This window comes from Neopsephotus bourkii, unplaced genomic scaffold (genome assembly GCF_033783945.1).
Source record: "Neopsephotus bourkii isolate Nb327-2 ecotype Australia unplaced genomic scaffold, CSIRO-AGI_Nbou_v1 NB_450, whole genome shotgun sequence".
Taxonomy (NCBI): domain Eukaryota; kingdom Metazoa; phylum Chordata; class Aves; order Psittaciformes; family Psittacidae; genus Neopsephotus; species Neopsephotus bourkii.
Genome location: NW_026900952.1, coordinates 380,659 through 401,080, shown reverse-complemented (window position 1 = coordinate 401,080; position 20,422 = coordinate 380,659). Strand labels below are relative to the sequence as shown.

The 20,422-nt window shown below is 36.4% G+C and overlaps 1 protein-coding gene across 11 annotated transcripts in view; it reads right to left on the bottom strand.

Moving 5' to 3' along the window:
- The window catches only part of NCKAP5 (NCK associated protein 5), a 496,578-nt gene that overhangs the window by 119,388 nt on the left and 356,768 nt on the right, over positions 1 to 20,422 (bottom strand). For all 11 annotated transcript variants that reach the window (XM_061349572.1, XM_061349575.1, XM_061349574.1 and 8 more), the window contains one exon: positions 13,682 to 13,831. In XM_061349572.1, coding sequence (XP_061205556.1) covers positions 13,682 to 13,831 — 150 coding nt within the window. The remainder of the gene's footprint in view (positions 1 to 13,681; positions 13,832 to 20,422) is intronic.

The following is a 20,422-nucleotide window of genomic DNA, read 5'->3' as shown; positions in this document are numbered from 1 at the left end:
AAGGGATTTATACTGACAGCCTGGAAAATACTGATCCCATATGCTTAAATGTCACACTCACTGTGCTGTACCATGCAATAAGATTTAAAGTATTACATGACGTTATAATTGATATTGTCACAAAATATTTTTAAATATAATATAATAAAATACAAAACACACTATTTTCCCTCTCCTATCATGAATCATTTTAGTCTATTCCTTTAAAGACTTGGAGTTAAAAGGTTTTCACCACAATAACCTATTAATGTCAGCTGTTTCACAATTGGTAACATAAATTCATAACAAGTTTCTCTTTAACTACATGGGAACATCGAGTTATTTCTGAAGGCAATGTTTCCTGCGATTTCACCTTCTTCATCAGAAGTCACCCATAAGCCAACTGCTCCAGGTATTTCAAAATGAACTTTGTTTGATGGCTTTAGTTATTTCTCTTCCTTCTGGCTAAGCATTTGCAAAGCAAAGCAAAGCAGAACAGGTATAGGTGCACTGTATTACAGATAGGATCAAATGCCATATAACACATAGCAATTGTTTTGTAGCCAATAGCTAACTTCTAATAACTGAATCACAAAATTACTGTTCATTTCTTGCTAACTGAAATAAGACTTTCTTTGCAAACATCACCTTGCTGAAAGCTTTAAACATTTTTCTCTTTTGTTTTTACAGACAAAGTAAAAGCAACAAACAATGCCCTTCACTTCACTGTGCAATACACAGTAGGTTGATTTCTGCACTGACATTTGTTAAATTAAAACTTCTGATTCATTTTCATCTTTTAGACTGGAACAGTGAATTTGCAGACTAATTGTATTTTGTCCAAAAGAACAACCACCCAGACCCCAAATGCTGTCTGTTTTAAAAGCTTCAACAGTTTGGAGTTGCATCTGTTTTTTCTGCTCTGCAGACGGTGCTCACTTCAGAGATGATGGATGCAGAGGGATGAGGTTCCTTTAGAAACTGTCTGATGTTGCAGCACCTGAATGTTATCCTAACTAGTCATACAAAATTTCTTCTATGCTGCTTGATGACATAAGGTGCATCTACATCGGCTTTTTGGCTTGGATGAGCAATTAGTGCTCTTCTCAAGTGATTTTTCTGATTATTGCACTGACCAGACTACAACTGACACCACAATGTGGCCTTAGAGTCAACAGATTGGGCTTCTTTCACGTGAAATTGGAATAGGGACTAAACTGCTGGGGGCCTTAACTATAGCTAAGCCAAAGTGAATTCCCCCAAATGTTTACAATACGGATGTCAGGTCCTTAGCACACACACCTTGTCTCTGAGGATCTGCTTCTATTACACTGCACTGCTTGCTAAGGTAGACATATAACAGGCTATCTTCAGGTCCTAAATTAATAGTGATAGATCTAAGGGAGTCAACTGCCAGGTCAAGAGCATATCCCATAACACCAAAGCAAAAGATAGGCCTGTTTGGAAGGTCTTTTCCTACGTATGACAGAGGCACTGGAGGAATTTTTTACTTGGATAGTTTTACAGCTCTGTACTTTTGAAAACAGAAAATATGAAACTGTACAGAAACATACACATTAAAGCCAGCTACATGGAAAGCAAATTCTATTTTATTATAATTAATTAATTGTTACTGTGGAGTACTAAATACAATCCAATTATTTACCTAAACTTGATCTTTAGCATATAAAATTTATCTGATTTTGTTCCCTGTACTTAAATTTGTTGGTAAACTACATCTGCAGGAGGTCCAAGAAAAGCCTTAGACTACATATCTTGTTGAGAAAGTAGAAAACTGTAGTTCTTAAAAAAACAGGCTTTGGATGACAAGTACAATCCCATATGAAACACACATTGATGATTCAGTGGTGCTACTGTAGAAGCTCAGGCATGAAAAGCACAGCAGCAGTAATGCACCAAATTTGACTCACACATAAGTTAGCACAATCCAAGTGCAGCCACCAGAACTGCACCCACCTTCACATGTCCGAGTTTGATAGCCAAATACATTAAGGCTAGTATGAAACATGAGAAAATGTTGCTGTTATCTTATTCCAAGCTGCTGTTCAAGAGCAGAATCAGTGATTAATCGATTTGCCTTAAGGGAAAATGCAGAGAAAAGAACAAAAATAAATAAATGTATGAAATACTATACAATGTAATATATACCTAGGATCGACCACACTACTGCTCTGTCAGATTGGCCTGCAATTGGGAAATATTCCTGATTGGCAGAGGTCACTAGCAGGGTAAATCAGCTGCTTAAAACCATGAGTTGTTCTAATCTCTTATTTCTATGCAATTTGAATACATTACAGTTCTTGGCTAATACTAGCAAGTTCCTTTTTACAAAAAAAAAAAAAAAACAACAACAAAAAAACAACTAAGAATACCTGGTTTTACCCATCTAACTAGGTAAAATTTTGCATAGTTAACATATGGACACTGTGAAGGACAAAATAATTGATAAAAAAGGTACAGGGAAGACCACCACTGGAACAGAAAAAAATACATTCTACCACACCAAAAGGAAGACACAAGCTGTCTCCTTAGCAATGTTATCCCCACTACCCCAAGCAGCCTTGCAAAGATCTGCTAAAGCTGCTTCAATTTGCTAACACATTATTCTACTGGGGCTAATACCCTGGTTTTCAAGAAGAGTTAATTAGTTCAAATGAAAACCAGGCCATCCAGCTACACTGCCTCTGCTACCTGGACTACCTTGCATGCAGAGCACTATATAAAAAGACTATAGTGTTTATAAAGCTTGTAATAAAGCCTCTTTTTCTGTTTCACTCATGCTACCTTAATTTAATCAAATTAATGTATGTATTTATGTACGAGCTATCTCTGCATGGCACTGGGGAGACACTACAATGTCTTACAAAATTAGTTTTGTCACGATACAGATCAGATTTAAGGTTACAGAAAGAACATCCATTGCTTATTTAAGAAAAATAATATGACAACTGTCATTATTGGTATTAGCAGCTGAAGTATAATGAAAACAAATGTAATACAGGACTGGAGAATATTATCAAGGAGGAGGCAACAGACTTCTCTGGCATGTCTAAGGTTTAAAGAAGCAAACAGCGTAAGGTTTAAAAGAAGAAAAAGAAGGAGCTATTAGGAGACACCTACGGAAACTTTAGTGCTTTCAGCCATATGACCTCTTCACTGAAAAGCCTGTCTTCACTCATTTCCAGCTTGCCATAAACTGAGAGAAATGCTAAACAAGTATTTCAGTGGAAAAGATGCATACATAAAAAGAAGATTTAAGTTCTTCTGCCTAAACGCACAACAGACTTACATAAAGCGCAACCCTCAGACCCATTTCTTCAGCTGACCTGGAACTCTTGCTGCAGTAACTTTAAAAAGAACTTTGTCTAGCGAAGTAACCAATTTGTATGTATTCTTTTTCTTACAGTTTACCAAAAAGTTGAATAACAAACCTAGGTCTTACTTTCTTCCTCTTTTTCAAAGAACTTCTTCCTAAAGAACTTAAGCATTAAGACCCAGAGCATTTAAAATCAGAGGATTTTTTTCTGGAGAAGCAGCCCACTTGACTGATTGAAGACAACAAGGAAACCTGCAGGCTTATTAAAGGAAAACAGTTGTAATTACTAATTGAGTGTTTCTCTTCTCCTAAATAATTCCATGTCTTGGTCTTGTATGAGAACATACTAATGAGAGGAGGAATAGAAAAATGCATGAATCACAAAGATGAATGAGCACTGTCACGAGGTGTGATGGAAAGCCAGCAGTTACCACAGGTATTTCTGTAGGAAGGGAAGAAACTCTGCCCTCTAGATGGCATTATGTGCCTATATATCCCAGATGCAACCGAAGACCCCTGCCAGGCAGTCTAATCCTTTCCCCACCTGCACAGGAAACACGGGCACATGTCAAAAAGAAGAAGGCAGTTCTTAGTCTCAGGGGAAGGCGACTGCTGCACACTGCTGAACAGCACAACAGAGGCTGTCCTGGGGCAGAGACCCTGTTTTAGCTGTTTGATGTGGGAAGCAGAGGAAGGGTGCTCAGCTTGAGACAAAACAGAATGGAGGATCTTCCTCATCCCATATGGGGAAAGGCAGCTTACAACTGGCAGGAATGGGCAATATGTGAAACCATATAAAAATGCTGCCTTTATGAAAAAACAAACCTCTTCTTCTACTTGGCATTTAATAGTAATGCAGATCTTAACCAAGCAAATGCTCATTACAACAAGTATGTATGTGATGCAGGTATCCAAGTCCACGCATATGAAGTTTATACTGTACCCATGTATAGCTGTTTTGATGATACATTGAAATTAGAGAATTAGTTAGTAAGTTATCACATATCTACTGAACCGTCAGATAAAATCAGAGTCAAACATAAGGGACTGAGTTCAGACTATTCTACATTCGATTTATCTATTCTCGTTATATATTTATAACTAGTCTTAAAATCCATGCTTGTCACCATGACAGATTAAACAGACTTAAAAATAATCATTTTAGTATTTTCTGCTGTGGACTATTAAAGGGGCTGCATAATAAAGCTAGTGAAGATTGAATTTCAGGACTATGTTATCATACAGATTTCACATGTATAGTTAAACATATGGCTGACACAGAAGCTAAGAACCTTATATGCTAGAAGTCAGCACAGCTCCAGTAATTCTAATAATATGAGTGTAAATATACCTGCCCAGAATCCCAGCTATAATCTCCAATTCTGTATTTCTACAAGACAAACAAAAGGGATGTAACTACTGAATTAAGAAAAAGTGCATCACCATGCAGACTTCATTACTGTTTCATTATTTTTTGAGGCCAGTAAAGAGAAATGAAAAAAAAGAATTATTTTGCTAGTTGCTAGAGTTGTAAGGGATTCAGCTCCAACAGGTGAGGTAAATTGATTTGAGATTTTCTATGCAGCCAGTAGAGAATGTCCACAGAATACCAGGTTTTCTTAATAATGTTAGTTTGAAATGAACTGCAGCTATTTATTTAGTTTATGAACCACACAGCTGGCATTACTGCCAAATCGCATGCATTAGTATGTAAATTAAAAATATAAGGCGTGATTCTACAATCTCTGTCACACAGAATCTTTCCTCTCAAAGAGGTGCCACTATGAGCAATGAGCAAGCTCACAAGAAGTGCTTGTGCAGAACTGGGCCCGGAGTGCATCCCTGATAGAAACTATTTAAAAAAACTACCGAGTCTCACTCTTCGAAATGATAGATGTGTTGGGATAAACACAGTTACCTAGATCTATAACACAGTGCTGGAAAATCTCATTTCATTCAGCAGGGAGAGTGAATTTTCAATTGTACCACATGCCTGATTGCTAAAAAGGTAAGTTACATTATCTACTGATTACTTGCAAGAAGGCACTAGACATGGAGAGAAGGGCACTGAAAACTATCATTATTTAAATTATAAAAGTCGGACTGAAATATCAGATTCCTTCACTGCAACCTAGCAAGGACTCTTTGCAGAACACAGTTAACATTAATTTCAATAGAGGAAATCCGACAGGTTTAATAAAGCCAAGAAGATTTTCCTTGACTTCTGTGACTTACCTTTTCTTCCCTGATTATGGCTATTTCTCAGACCTTCTGGCACCAAATCATTATTCTTGTAGCCGTATTGAATACTTTGAACTATTTAAAGAGTGTTTGTTGTATCAGCCAAGTAATTACTGGTACTTAACTGTAAGAAAAGAGCCATTGTACTATAATTTTGAATATCAGAGAAAAAATTTATTTATAATCTGCTTTTACGATAAATATATGCAATTACACTTTGTTGTGCTAAAATTAATGTTCGATGCTTCTCTAAGTTCTCCTTTTTCTTTTTGCGGGGGTGGAAATTACAGAGCTTAATATACTATTTAGACAATACTATGGCTTACCTATAATTTTCACAACTGCATCACCACAATAGGTAAACTAAAGGATCTTCTAAACAATACTCTGACTAAAATATTAATGTGAAATTAAAATTGCATTTAAGGATGCTTCTTTCATGTGGAAGATGCTGGATTCACTGTCCTGGAGAAGAATATTTTATGTCATTCTAACTTGAGAAGTTACAAGTCAAGAACAGTTTAAGTTACTTAACTCTGCCTTCCCAATGTGCCTTGCACCTCACTTGGATAGACTGATGCATGTGATAAAATCACTGAAATACCTGACACTACAAAGCTAGTAACTTTTATTAAAACCTAAATTGATTGCATGAGCAGGCTAAGGGAGAAAAATTCTGATACGCAGCAAAATTCCCTTTATGTAAGTAGGTGATGGGGTATGACATGATGTCACACTTAAAACTATTAAACGCAGTTTTAATCTTAACAGCACAGGAACAGTAGCTGGAGCATGTTCTGTTGAGCACTTCACTGAATTAGCAAATTCTGGCAGATTACTGCTTTGTGGGTACTTCATATTAGAAAGCAGAGGCAATCTGTAAGTTTTTACCTTTTCAGCATGTGACAAAAATTCAGAAGCTCTGCATGTTGTGACCCAAAACATTTAACTGCTGAACCACTGCTGTGGTGCTTTATAGAAGATGAGATTCAGTATCTTTTTTCCCCAGACTTAGTTAGAAAACAAAACAATACCATCTGTTCAAATTAAAATTTCCAGGAGGCACCATGGTTGGTTTTAGAAACTAAATATTTTAAGTTTTCATTAAACTGAACAGTCAGAAAAATGGAGATATGCATGTCCTCCTCCATGCCTTTTCACTAGTCAAGGAGGCACTTTCTTAATGTACAGCCTTATTTATATTAAGGCACTTTCCTATCTCAGGAGATGGACATTTTTGGTTGAACAGTAGATCAGTATTCTTTCTCTAATGATAGCAGCAAATGGTTACAGCAATAAAAAAAACAGAGCAAATCTGAACAGCTCTTCCTACATTCAGTGGGCACAGCTATTTTCAACATCCCTGTGTAAATTCACATTGCTGCTAGATCATCCTAATTTCTGCATGCCAAAAAAGAAATTGCGAAGAATTTCTACCGGTTTAGGAAAAAAAAAGTGTAAAAGAGAGAAAAAAGGAAGTCCTTTTAGATCCTCAATATTTTACATGTCTGCAAGCACATTCTCTTCTGTTAAATACTCTTCATATACTAACTGGATTTAATGTCCTGAGCAGAAGAGGTTTCTATTAGTCTGCAGCTTCTATATGAAGATATTATTTCTATTAAGGTGCACTGACCACTGAAAGCTATTCAGCTTCTTTGCTGACTGTGGTAAACGCAGCTTCAAACACTCATGGGCAGCATGTAGGATGGATGGAAAAGCCTCAATGAAAGATATGAACAGAAGTAGGGCATGCACTGGGAGGGGGATGGGTAAAACATCTGGGAGGGAGATGCATTTAAAGACCAGCATGAGTGGGTGAGAACAGATGGCAAAAAGGAAAGTACCTCATAGCACATAGATAAGGAGAAAGGTAGAAGCCATGAAATTTGCTTCCCAAAGACTAGGATCAACAGAGCCACTGACCTACAGTAAAAGAGTTCAAGCATCAACAGATTATAGAACGCATTCAGCTTGATAGTACTTGTTCGGTTTTAATTTAAAATTTACTCAGTTATTGGGAAGCTAGAACAGTTTCCCAATACGATCACCAGCAAAGAGCTGGAATAAACTGGACTGGTTTTGAAACCGGTGATGCAGGTGACTGCTGATTCATTATCAGCCACTGGACAAGTTTGGAAATCAGACTTTCCCTGCTGCATTGTCTGATCCCTGGCTATAAAAGAGTTCTTAGACACAATTCAGAAAAGCAATTATAAAAATCTCCTACTGAAACGACTTAAAAGTAAAATAATCCAATAATTAGGATTAAGTAGGTTGGCCTTTGGTGACTGATGAGCATAATGAATCTAGCTATGTGGATGGTCAAGGCACTGGGCTAAGAAGAGGCTTCTGGATGAAACAGATTAAATGGATTGTTTGAAACAAGACTGGTTGCCACAAAATATTTAGAACACTGCTACAAAATATTGAACAGTTTTATGATTTTTCTATGCATCCCAGTAAAGTGATACCAATTTCCTATAAACCCAAGTGAAGCAAGTAACATTCAATAAGAAGTTTTTCCTCACAGTTATTTTCAGAAACTCAGGCTCTTTGCCCCTGCATATGGTACGATTCTTTCCATGGAAAATACTATAATTATGAAATTTTTATCATTTTACATTGTAGCACATGGAAAATGAGCAGGCTTAAAAAAAAAAAGAAAAAAGAAAAAAGGAGAATTATGTAAGAGCAAAACAAAAACCACCAGCACCCCACTCAAAGTTATCTTCTCAATCCACTCAAAGGAAATACGTACCCTTCTCATATTTCTTTTTTATCTTCCTTATAGTTCATTGATACCATGCCTTGCTTCCTCTGCAGGGTAGTAAAAACATAATATCGGAAATACTTGACATACTTCCTCATTTGTTTAATGGTGATGATACAAGGGAAATTACCCCTCTAATATATTTGAACATTTAGCTTATTATCCTGAGTGAGTTTTCTCCCAAAGCTCAATTTATTAAAACAAAACACATCTTTCTGTGATGAACTGCAAAGGGCAAGAGGGCAAAATTCTATAATTAAAATTAGAGTGGTTTCATGACTCTTCCCTAGCAGACACTGCTTCTGCTGCTGCTTAGTTTACTGAAACTTTCATTGAGTCTCACTCACCCGCAAGCAATGAGATTTTCACACATGAATTAGGCTTTTCATTTGATAACTTCAAGGTTACAATTTAATGCTACCCCAGTGGCTTGCTATTTGGTGAAAAATACCAGGTTGTGAGCAGCCTTGAACTGTTACTTTTTGAGGCCAATGGAACTCCAGCAAATTGAAGAAATTCTGGGACGGAAGGGGGCCACTCACCAAACCATGGAACCACCTCCTTGTTAACAATGTTTATTTTAATTTGAACATAAATACTGTGATTTTAGCAAGGTACTAGTTGTGCTAGTCATAGGCTTAGGTGAGTACATCATCTCTTTCGAAGAGCTGAGACTGCTCCCACATAATCAAAACTCATTAATTCCCCATAACAAGGTGAGGGTAAGCTACTAATCTAACTGGGGAGCATGAGGCATGATCATTCAGCCATAAAACACAGCAAGTGTCAGCAAAAATATGATGTCCTATCCTAACACAGGCACTACTTATCCTGTAACAGATGGACACACACAGTATGTTAGAGATTGGAAGGGACCTCAAAAGATCATCTAGTCCAATCCCCCTGCCGGAGAGGGAACACCCAGATAAGGTTACACAGGAACGTGTCCAGGCGGGTTTTGAATGTCTCCAAAGAAGGAGACTCCACAACCTCCCTGGGCAGCCTGTTCCAGTGTTCCGTCACCCTCACTGAGAAGAAGTTTCTTCTCAAGTTTAAGTGGAACCTCTTGTGTTCCAGTTTGTACCCATTTCCCCTTGTCCTATCATTGTTTGCCACACTCCTCATGTCCTTTCAATTTCTCAAATTGAAAGGGGAGTGTGATTAGATATTGGAAAGGACATAACACTACCAACAAAATTTCTCTATCCTACAGATCCCTTTTTCATTGTCAAAGCAGAACATTGTCCAAAACAACCTCCATTAAGTACTCTTGGCCCATGTAGTTTCAAGCAATCCCAGGCAGCTTACTTTCTTCATAATCAACCAAAAGCAAGAAACTTTCTAAGAAAGTTGCACTACTGTAGTTGCAAAGAAGGAAGTTTGGAAGAGCCAGAACATTTCATACAGTTAGACAAAGTTAATTCATACTGAATTATCCTCACTGCATAAATGTCTGTGCAAATGAGAGACTTTAATAAGCCTTCAAATCTGACACAGTATTTATCACTGATTAAATTTTAAAAATCAAAGTAACTATGGCTTTTACAGACATGTTTAGATTAAGACTGACACTAGCTCAGTATATCAGTTTAATTCACTTGCAATTACGCAGGTGCTCAGGTAGCCTGTATTTCAGTCATTTAAGGCTAAATTGGGGCAGAGAGAGCCCATAACTCCATATTGGATAACAAAGGTCTGGGACAGTCTTTTAAGGCCTTTACAGACAGCAATTTTAAAATACAGAATATTCTTAAAGCTTTCCTCTGTGCTAAACTGGTGCTGAAAGTATACAGTCTTGCTATGAGAGGCCATATAATACCTAACATACCCAAAAGGGCAAATTATTAAGGTTTTCTGAAAGATTTCCAACTTACATGCACATGACTTTGGAAATATAACATTACTGTTTTAATCTAACTGTGTATATATGCCCATATATATCTGAAATTGTGCATGTCCAGAATAAATTATATTTTTTGTCCATTTCTGTCTGCCATTTTTAAAAAAAAAAAAAGATCTTTAGGCGATGAAAGCAGATTAAAAAAAAATTACATCTCGCCAAGGAGTTGCTATGTTATTCACTGTACTTCACTAATATTTCATTTTTTTTTTGCAGCACTACAAATACACAGAGAAGTTATCACAGATTTTTTTTTTCTTTGTAAGAGTTAGAAGGCATTTGATCATAACTGTTGAAGTAAATTAAGTGGCATTTCAAGAGCTGCCAACTAAAAATGCTGAAGGCACAAAGGAGTTTTTGATATCCAGCAAATCACAATTAATTTCAACTGCATAAAATGGGATATAAGATGGAATGAACCATTTGTTATTTGTCATCTGTTTTATTTGATTAGAAACATATGGTATTTATCAGTCAGTAGAGTGGAAATAGAATTTGCTGTAAATGATAAAGGATGTAAAAGGAGCAAGGGGAGAATATGTATAAGTTTCTTATCAAAGTATGTAATAGCTTTCATTTGGGTTGACTGCAAAGATACTGTTATACTGATTTGTATTGTTCAGTGAGAAAATTTCTAGGTTAAATGGAAGTTCATAGAACATGAAAGGTATTACAGAAATGTATTTGGCAGTAAATTTGACAGCATCAAAGGAAAAAAATTTAAACACAATTCTTCTGATATCGAAGTCATTTAAAGAATGTTTTTAGTGAAAGTGAAGCCTCACCCCTTTTTCATACTTAGGTTTGACAATTTCCTGTTCCACATCCAACAGTCCAAGATGACTACAGTCTTCCTTGTATTGAAATTCCTGAAGAAAACCACCATGTACCTCATATCTATCACGCTAACATTCCAGGAAGGGAACAAACAATTTATTTCATGTATGGAAAATAAACCGTTTTCCATATACATACTCAAAAGAAAGTAAATAACCTAGTATATTGTGTATGTACCAGCTAAACTACACATGTATCCCTGTGCCTTTCTCTTTTGGTACTTCATTGACTCGAAACTTAGCTTGGACTTACCCAATTTTTCTTAGAAGGACACTGTTATATACATTTACATACATGTTTATACACACTTACATATGGTCTTTCATTTCAAAAGCAGCTCATTCTAGCAATAGGACAATGAATATAGATAGGGAGAATGAAATACTTTCACAGTACTCTAACAGATTAAGCTACATCTTTTCATGAGCTACACTTGAGCAACGAACAAATACAAAGAAATACTAAAACGTGCTGATACCCATGAAATGATGCTACTAGACATTAATGGATTTAGTCCCATGTTTTGACTATTCCTATTATTACTAGGGTTTATTTATAGTCACTCTTCAGATTTTACAGTGCACAGATGGAGGACCAACTTTAATAAGTACTTTATTAGCCTTGCTGATTTTATTAATTGTTTATGATACAGTAACATCTAATCACATAAAGTACGATTTAAAACTGACACCCACAGCATGAGCTCTAACAAATAGTAGTTTTTCATTCATTTTTATATAGACTAATAAATATTTGGAATAATTACTCTGCAAATAGGAAAGGATTTGAACTGCTAATTTCACATAACTTCAAAAAAGCATGCCTCTTAATTAATAAACCGTAGCGTCTTTGACATTACAATTTACATTCTTCAAGAGAAAAATCAAGTTCAAGAATATGTAACATTAAACAACACATAATTAGAAACACTTTGTTTTAATTATCTTGGGTCACAATTAATGTTGGCCCTGCAGTTCATCTTTCTCTTTGATAGCTCCTCAGACTATTTATGTAGATTAATTCTTGAAGTACTGGAATTCACTAATACATGTTTTTGAACAAGTCACTGCACAACAGTGACATCAGTGAGGAAACCTATTCACTGACCTTCCAGAACTGTCTATAATATTACACTATATATCTGGGCAATTTGCCACAACTGATAAAGGTTGTGACATTATTGAATATCTTCCTATCAACTGAGGACATAAAGAACTGCAACTGTCAAGCAGACTAATTAAGGCAAAGCAAACACAAATAGCGCATATTTGGAAACAAAAGACTACAAAGAAACTACAATCATTCCCCATCAATAGATAAAGCAAGACAATAGTAAACTGCACATTTATCAGAGTTTTATGGGCCTTAAAAATTAAGTATCATGTATTTTTTCCCACATCAAAATTAGAGTTAATATTAAATATGCTTGTTTTACAGTCTAAGATTTTAAAAGAAAGAAAAATTGAAGAAACTGCCTTTTAGATTTTCTATTTAGATCCAAACATTATAACTGCTCATATTTTACTTCTAATAAAGTCCTCAAGAACAAAGATACAGAGTTTTCATTTGATTAGAGTATAATTCAAAATAAAATTATGATTCAAAAGAGCTACTTAGGCAAAAACATAAAGGCTAAGTGATGAACTCTTTGTTTACAACATAACATCATTCTAAGGCACTTATTTATCCATATCTGTAACACTACATAGACCCTTGAACAGAACAGAATGGAGGAAATACTTGAAAAGTTAAAAAGATGCCTTTGTACTAGTTCAAAATTATATTACAATATGCATAGTCTTATTTTTTAAAACACATTGAAACCCATGCTTCTATCAAGGAGCACAAAATAAGTTCAATATATATAGTGTTTACAGTCTTACCTGCACCTTGCCCACGGCTGCCTCAGTAAAATTTAAAACTTTTCCTCTAGTTAAGAATTACCATAAGGTACACCATTTTGCGTCTTAATTTTCCAGAAATGCACTCAAAACATAGAGTGTGTAATTCTCCATGTAGTCTACACGGACATATACTTTCTGCAATCCAGCAGTAAAAAGATATGAGCTCTCCCAAGCAAGCAATCTAACAATTAAAAGTTGAGCAATAAGCTACAATGAAGCAACACTGGTTTTATGACAGTTGTTAAACCACGCATACCAGTCTTACAATATTAATAATTATAGAATCACAGAAACTTTTAGGTTGGAGAAGACCTTCAAGATCATCAAGTTCAATTGTTTATTAGCATGACTATGTAACTTCATACTCAGTTTCTGATAATGTACTAGTACATTTGATAATCTGGACAACTCAAGCAAACACCTTTGAAATCGAGACATAATCAGTAAAAAAAATTTAATTATTATTAAATGATGCCAATTAAATGAAGAGTAATGTATGAATTTGTTTTTAAAGATATCTGATACTCAACATTAGAGAGGTATCCTTTCAGTAGTTCTAAGACTTCGCTTCTCGTTCATCCTTAGTAAATGAATCATTAAAAAAACCCACCCCATAACAGGACTACAGGTGAACTGTGAAAGACTAGATTTATACTACAGGCAGGGGGGGGCAGCGTGTTTTTTCTGTGTAAAACCATTGTACTTCTTACCTCCAAAGCTTTCAAACGCTCCAATAGCACTTTTGTCTTTTCTTTTTCCTCTTCAGTACTGCTGCTTTCACTTCTTGAATCTTCATCTGCTGGTGTGTGAATTTTTTCCATGCCTTCTTTACATTTCCTACTGTCTTCTGACAGCTTTTCCTGAAATGTTTTTTTTTAAATGTCATTACTTATAGGTGCAAATGAAGTTAACTATGCAAACAGCTTAAATTCTCCCTTGTAGGTAAATGAAAAAGACAAAGCAAGTTGCTAGTTACAATTAGAGCACTAAATAAGTGGAGTCATGAAGGGTCTATGAAACATGCTCCTGTGCCAATTCTGCTAAGTGTATGCACAATTTAACTGCTATATTTACTTAAGATTTTTTAAAAGTGGAACACATCATCTTTTTTATAAACTAACTTGCATTTTTTTCTTTAGAAGTTGCAATGAAAACTGAGCATATCAGCTTTCAATGAAAACCTTTTGCCACTGAGATATAAAGCAGTTCATTCAGGAAAAGCTAACATATGTTCATGCCTAATGTATTTCACCTTTCTCCATCTAGAGCTAATATTTGAATTACTAAATAACGGGCTGAGAACCAAGCTACCACATACTGATTTAAGATTCACCCTAATACATAGCTGGAGAGAATCAAACTGACAGTAAAATTTTCAGAAGTGACTGAGTCTATTACAAGTCAGTCAGATTGGGTTATTACTAGATGCTGCTGCTGCTGAGTGGACTATGGCTGCTGAGTTTTACAAGAGGTCTATAAAAATCATAGTACTGAACAGTGAATCTTACTGACTCCATTAATTATGTGTCAAAGTTTTGTGCTGAGAGAATGAGATAGAGCAAGCAAAACATTGAGACTACAAGCAGGCACTGTAAAATACTGCCCAAAACAACAATGCAAACACACAGGGAAAAAAGAGACCTAAACAGATGTACAGAGTGAAATATCATCTGAGTGCAACACAAAGTGGATGATCTCTACCTTGTAAACCATGTTGTCTAACTACATAAGCAGATGCACTGTGACAACTATTGGGAAGATTAAGGACAGAAAATGTGAGGTAAATCAACATGAAATAATGAGTGCCAACACAAATCTGGAGAAGTCCTTTAATGAGCTTTTAGCTTTCTTCATGTGCCTTCTTGATGAGTCTTATAAGAAAAAGCACGTACTTTCACGATCTCTGGGTTAGTCTGTAAGTGAGATGAATTTCCCATAATTACTACAGAACACAAACTCTGTCTAAGCATAAAAATACACATGGCCCAGCTTGAATAACTGAGCAAATACAACTCTTAAAGAGTTAAGGGCAAGACATTTTCCTAACTAAACCCCATAAAAACAACTGAATGAAAATTCAGCACTATGGATCACATTTCTAATAGTACATTTTTTAAATATTAACTAGCTTAGAAATTGACAGTTACTACGTTAAAAATATAATCAAGAACCAATTTTAGAAGCAATGGGCATAATCATGGAATGCTCTTACACAAACCATAGGCACAGATCTCATTCTGAGCCTTGAAACACAGACGCCAAAGAGTCATTCCATCAGGTTTCCAGCATTAGTGGTATCCTGATCAAAGGAATCAAAAGTATAGTAGTTGGGGGTTTTTTTTGTCTTGCTTTCTACTCTTTGGTTCAATGACCAAGCACCTGTAAAAGAGCCATTAAACCACTTTCCCTTCAAGCTGCCCTGATGAGTGCATTGAATAAAACACTGATGAACTCCAGGGAAAAAAAATAAAATGGACAAAGGTATCTCTTTGCTCCAATTTAAACATGAGCAATCATTTTCTGAAAAGAATGTGACATGAATGTGACATGAATTCAATGAATGTTACATGAATTCAATGGAAGAAAACATCTGCACAGGGATACCCCTCCTGCTCAAACTAAAGGGCAGCAATTTCAAAGGAAAGGTAGAAGAAAGCATAGGTTATGACATTTCATCACAAAAAGGGGAGTAATGCAACTTCATACAGAGTGACTCCCAGTCATCTAAAGAAGTAACCCATTCATCTTCTAGTTACAAAATTTGATGAACTTCGCACACTAGTGGCATAATCAAGAATACACATCCTGTTTTATTACGGTGCACAGAAAATCTCAAAGATACTTACTACTGTTACCCCTGCTTCAGTGTTTAAGTTCACATAATTTCAAACTATTCTATTACTCAGTCATAATACATGAGTTTCAGGCATGGGCTGGAAAAAGTCCCTGATATGTCACCTATCTTACCTAGAAAAGATGCAAAACAGAAGAAAACATTACTAAACTTTAAAATCATGCTTAAGCATGCAATTTGCTGAGGGCACTGCCCTGTCACTTTAACCAGTTCTATGTGGGTGACACACACTAGGGGTAGAGTGGAAAATCCACACTCAAGAAAGCAAGCAGATGCTTCTTAAACACTCTTCCTGCTTAAAGTCAAGTCAAGTAAGGAGGAGGATGACAAAGGCTTTTGGAATGACAGAATCATCTTAAAATTCTAATATCAAAGGCAGCTGCCAGCTGTGGGGAGACAGGAAGGAGCAGAGAGAGATTTGGAAGACAAAATGTGTATCTCCTGTATGATGTTGACCAAATCCTGCAGAAAGCTCTGGCATGAGCATGCTTAAGGCAGCGAATGATGGCATACAGCAGCTTATTCCTTTTTTCCTTCTAAATTCCTTTACTTGTGTTACCTCAAATAAAGACCATTTTTTGACTCTTCTGAACAGTCTTCTGTTGTATGACTCATGTATTGCACAATTAAAGGCAGGCTAGATTTTCAAGATGAACAGCAAAATACTCTCCAGGTCAGAAGTCCAGCAACAGCAGAGTTTGTGCTATTCTGCTGCTCAATGCACTTTAATTTCTGTGAAAAGGTAACAGATGGAAATGGTGCTCTGGAAGTAAAATGGAGGTGAAAAACCCCCAACTAACAACCCATCTCTTGGTCTCCCGGGAGCCAATAAGATTTTAAGACACATGCCTGTACCACAGGAGGTACAGCAGCCCGATGAGAATTCCACAATAACGTCTCATCTACACCTCTAATGTTCTGTATGAACAAAGAGAGAATAAAAATATTAAACATTCAAATCTCACTAGATGGAAACTAGCATTATGCTGCACACTGTAAACCAGTTCCCACAGAAATCAATGAGAAACTTACAATCAACTCCCACATTGTGTAAGCTTCTCAAGCTGGTTTAAACTGTCGCTGCTTTTCTGAAACCAACGGTATTTTGTAGATCTTAAATGACATCCTGATGTGACCATTATTTCAAAGTATTCAGTGTGTTCTATACATGAAAAAAATAATACATGGGTGCTGACCCCTTGGATCAAACACTGTGGGCCCTATAGCTAGGAGAAAACAAGAGATGAAAACAGACCCTTCAGTATGGAAATGGCAAGTTTTTAGAATCAATACAAAGATATAAATCACTAGAGACATTGATCTATGAAGCTATACAATGCAGAGGCCTAACTGAGTTACCAGAAAGCTGGTTTTCAGTTAGTTAGGAAGAAGCAGTATAATACTCCCTCTTTCCACTAATAAATAATAACACTAAGAACAGTAAATTAAGAGAGTAGGAAATCCATCTGAAATTACAAATGATAATTTACAGGAATTTGTAGAATATAAATAAATAAATACACAGAATATAAACATGCAGAATACAAACAAAATCTTCACCCTTTCACCTACCTTTCAGAGTACTGAACAAGAAAGTGTTTTCACTGTTTATAAACAAAAGGAGTAGCTATAATGATAGAAAAGATCACGTTTAAGCTTTCAAAAGATAAGAGACCAAACTGCCTATTTCAGAAATTTCCCCTTCATTCCAAGAAAAGCAAAAGGCTGCTGGCCCTCTGGACACAGCATTAGTCATTGGGATGCCTTTCCTCTAAGGCTTGTCACCTCTTCAAAAAATGGCCAAATGTCAATGGGACACTTACCCAGCTATTTCTTAACTATTATTATTTCAGAAATTATTGTACTTTTGAAGTTTTATTGGTAGCACCATCAGTTGTCTGTTCTTTGCCCTTTCTTCTTAAGATGCTCTCTAGGCATTACACTACACACACAGAGAAAAAAAAACAAAAACCTAGAAATAAAAAATTAGCTCATTTTAAAATATTTCAATTTGTAACTATGAAATTTCAAACCAAGAAGAGTAAATGTCAGATGCTGTAAGGGCTGGACAGGGGAGTGGAGGAAAGGAAGCCAGGAAATAACTATTCCAGATTTTCTTTTTTATAGTGAAAACCATGATTAGTCACTAATTGGAATAACTGCTCTTCTTTGCTAGTAACGATAAATACGTGATATGAAATGAGCATACAGTTTCCCGGGGAACTCATGTTCCAGTTGTTCCTGATTTAAGATTTTACAATGCAAGAACTACCTGCACCAAGGAAGAGGCCTTTAAGAAAACAAATCATGAACACTGTCAACCAGCAGATGGCCCTCTACAGGAGGAGGTCAACTAGAACCGGCAGCAGCACAGCACCTGCCACAGTTCTCGGCATTGGGAAATCCAAAGTCGTGCACAGGGGCAGGAATAACCCCCCCAGCACCAGCAGAGACTGGGAGGCAACTACATAGGAAGGTATCTGTTGCAGACAAAAGAGGATACGGAGCCAGACTCTTTCTGGAAATAGCATGATGGAAAAGATGACAGAATAGAATGGACATGGTTTGGAACATGGTAAATTGGAATTAGATATGGAGAAACTTCTTTTTCTTCCTCCCCACCACCTCCCATGAGGTCATAGGGTTGCTGGAACAAGTTACCCAGGGAGGTTCCCAAAACACAGATATTGCAAAGTTCACTATTATAGCCACTGGGCAAGAGGCTATAATAACAAAACATAGCATAATCTAATCCTGATATAACTGGATCTGGAGTATACAGTACTGATTCTGAACAGCAGCATTTCACAAGGACATGTGACAAAATTCTGATTGAACCAAACAGGAATTAAAAAAAAAAAAAATCAAGATATTTGAAATGCTGATTTTCCCAGTGAGCATTAAATGCTTGTCTGAAAACTGATTAGTATTAATTAGAGATGACATCTTTGCTTACAGAAGCTAAAGATCATTTTCATGGGATAAACACAAGTTCTTCAGAGATGTGAAATGTTTCAGACGCAATGCGGTAAAGATCCCTCAGATACAAATGATCTCTATTTCAATTTCGGGTGTGAGACTGTGATGTCTGAGTATATTGGCATTTTTTCTAAATTCCTTTAAATTCTTCAGCTTCTGAAGTTTATTAGAGAAAATGCTTTTAAATGGTTGCAAATTCTTCTGAGAGTCATACCTGCAATTTTCCAAAGAACACACTTTAATCACACTTTTAAGCCAAGAATAAAATACATGTAAGATACATAATTAAATAGTTGTTAAGATTGGTCATAAGCGCTTACTTGAAGAAAAACCAAACCAACTTAATTATTCACAATGTACATAGAGACAATGGTAACAGGAATGCTTTGTTACCTGCCATCCCAGAACACAAAGAATATGGAATCCCCAAGCTAAGTGTTATCATCTCAAAACATTTAGCACTTTCGATAGTATCTCAGAAGCTTTCACAGGACTTTCTAACTAAGATATTTACTACATAGTTATCTTAGATTTCAGTGACTGAATTTGGTGAACCAGGTGCACTACACTACACTTCTAAATAACTCCTGCTATAATATAGGCACTCTTAACCTCAAAACCCAAACTGCAATGTACAAATTTGTATGCAGAATTGTTGACACATGCACTCGTTCTGGCTGGGACAGAGTTAATTTTCTTCATGGTAGCTGGTATGGGGCTATGCGCTGTATTTGTGCTGCAGTGTTGATAACACAGGGATGTTTTAACTACTGCTGAGGAGTGCTTAACACAGGGTCAAGGCGTTTTCTGCCTCCCACCCTGCCAGTGAGCAGGCTGGGTGTGCACAAGAAGCTGGGAGGGGACACAGCCAGGATAGCTGACCCTGACTGACCCAAGGGATATTCCAAACCACACAGCATCATACTCAGCAATAAACTAGGCTGAAAATTGGCGCAGGCCTGCTGCTCAGGGACTGGCTGGACATCAGTCACTTGGTGGCAAGCAATTCATACGCATTGCTTGTTTTTGCTTTATTCTCTCCTTGTTATTTTCCTTTTCATTACAATTTGTTATTATTGCCATCATTAATTTTATTTCAATTATTAAACTGTTCCTATCTTAGCCCCCAAGTTTTCTTACTTTTACCCTTCCAGTTCTCTTCCCCTCATCATGCTGAAGTAGGGAGTGAGTAAGTGGCTGTGTGGTGTTCAGTTGCTGGGTAGGGTTAAACCATGAAAACATAATAATAAACTGTGGGGTTTTTTTCTTGTAAGGCCATTCTGTAGTCCTGATGTATTCTTAGATAATGTAGTTTCAGTGTTACTTTCACTGCAGACCTCCTAGTGTTCAGCACTATTCTTAACTGCGAGCAAGCGATATGAAATGAAAATTTCCAGATTGTTGATGTAGACAGAAACTGTAGATGAGGGTCTCTTTGTACTTTCAGGGGAAAAACAGCCCCAAGCTATGCACAAGTAGCTCAGCCTGACCGAACAAGCTGAAAAAAGGAAGCAATTGCTCAAAGAATGACAGACTTACAATTCCAACAAGGTTTAAAATTGTTTTCAATGTGGAACCTTGCTACCCTTTCTCCCTCACCAAGAACGTCTTTCCTTAA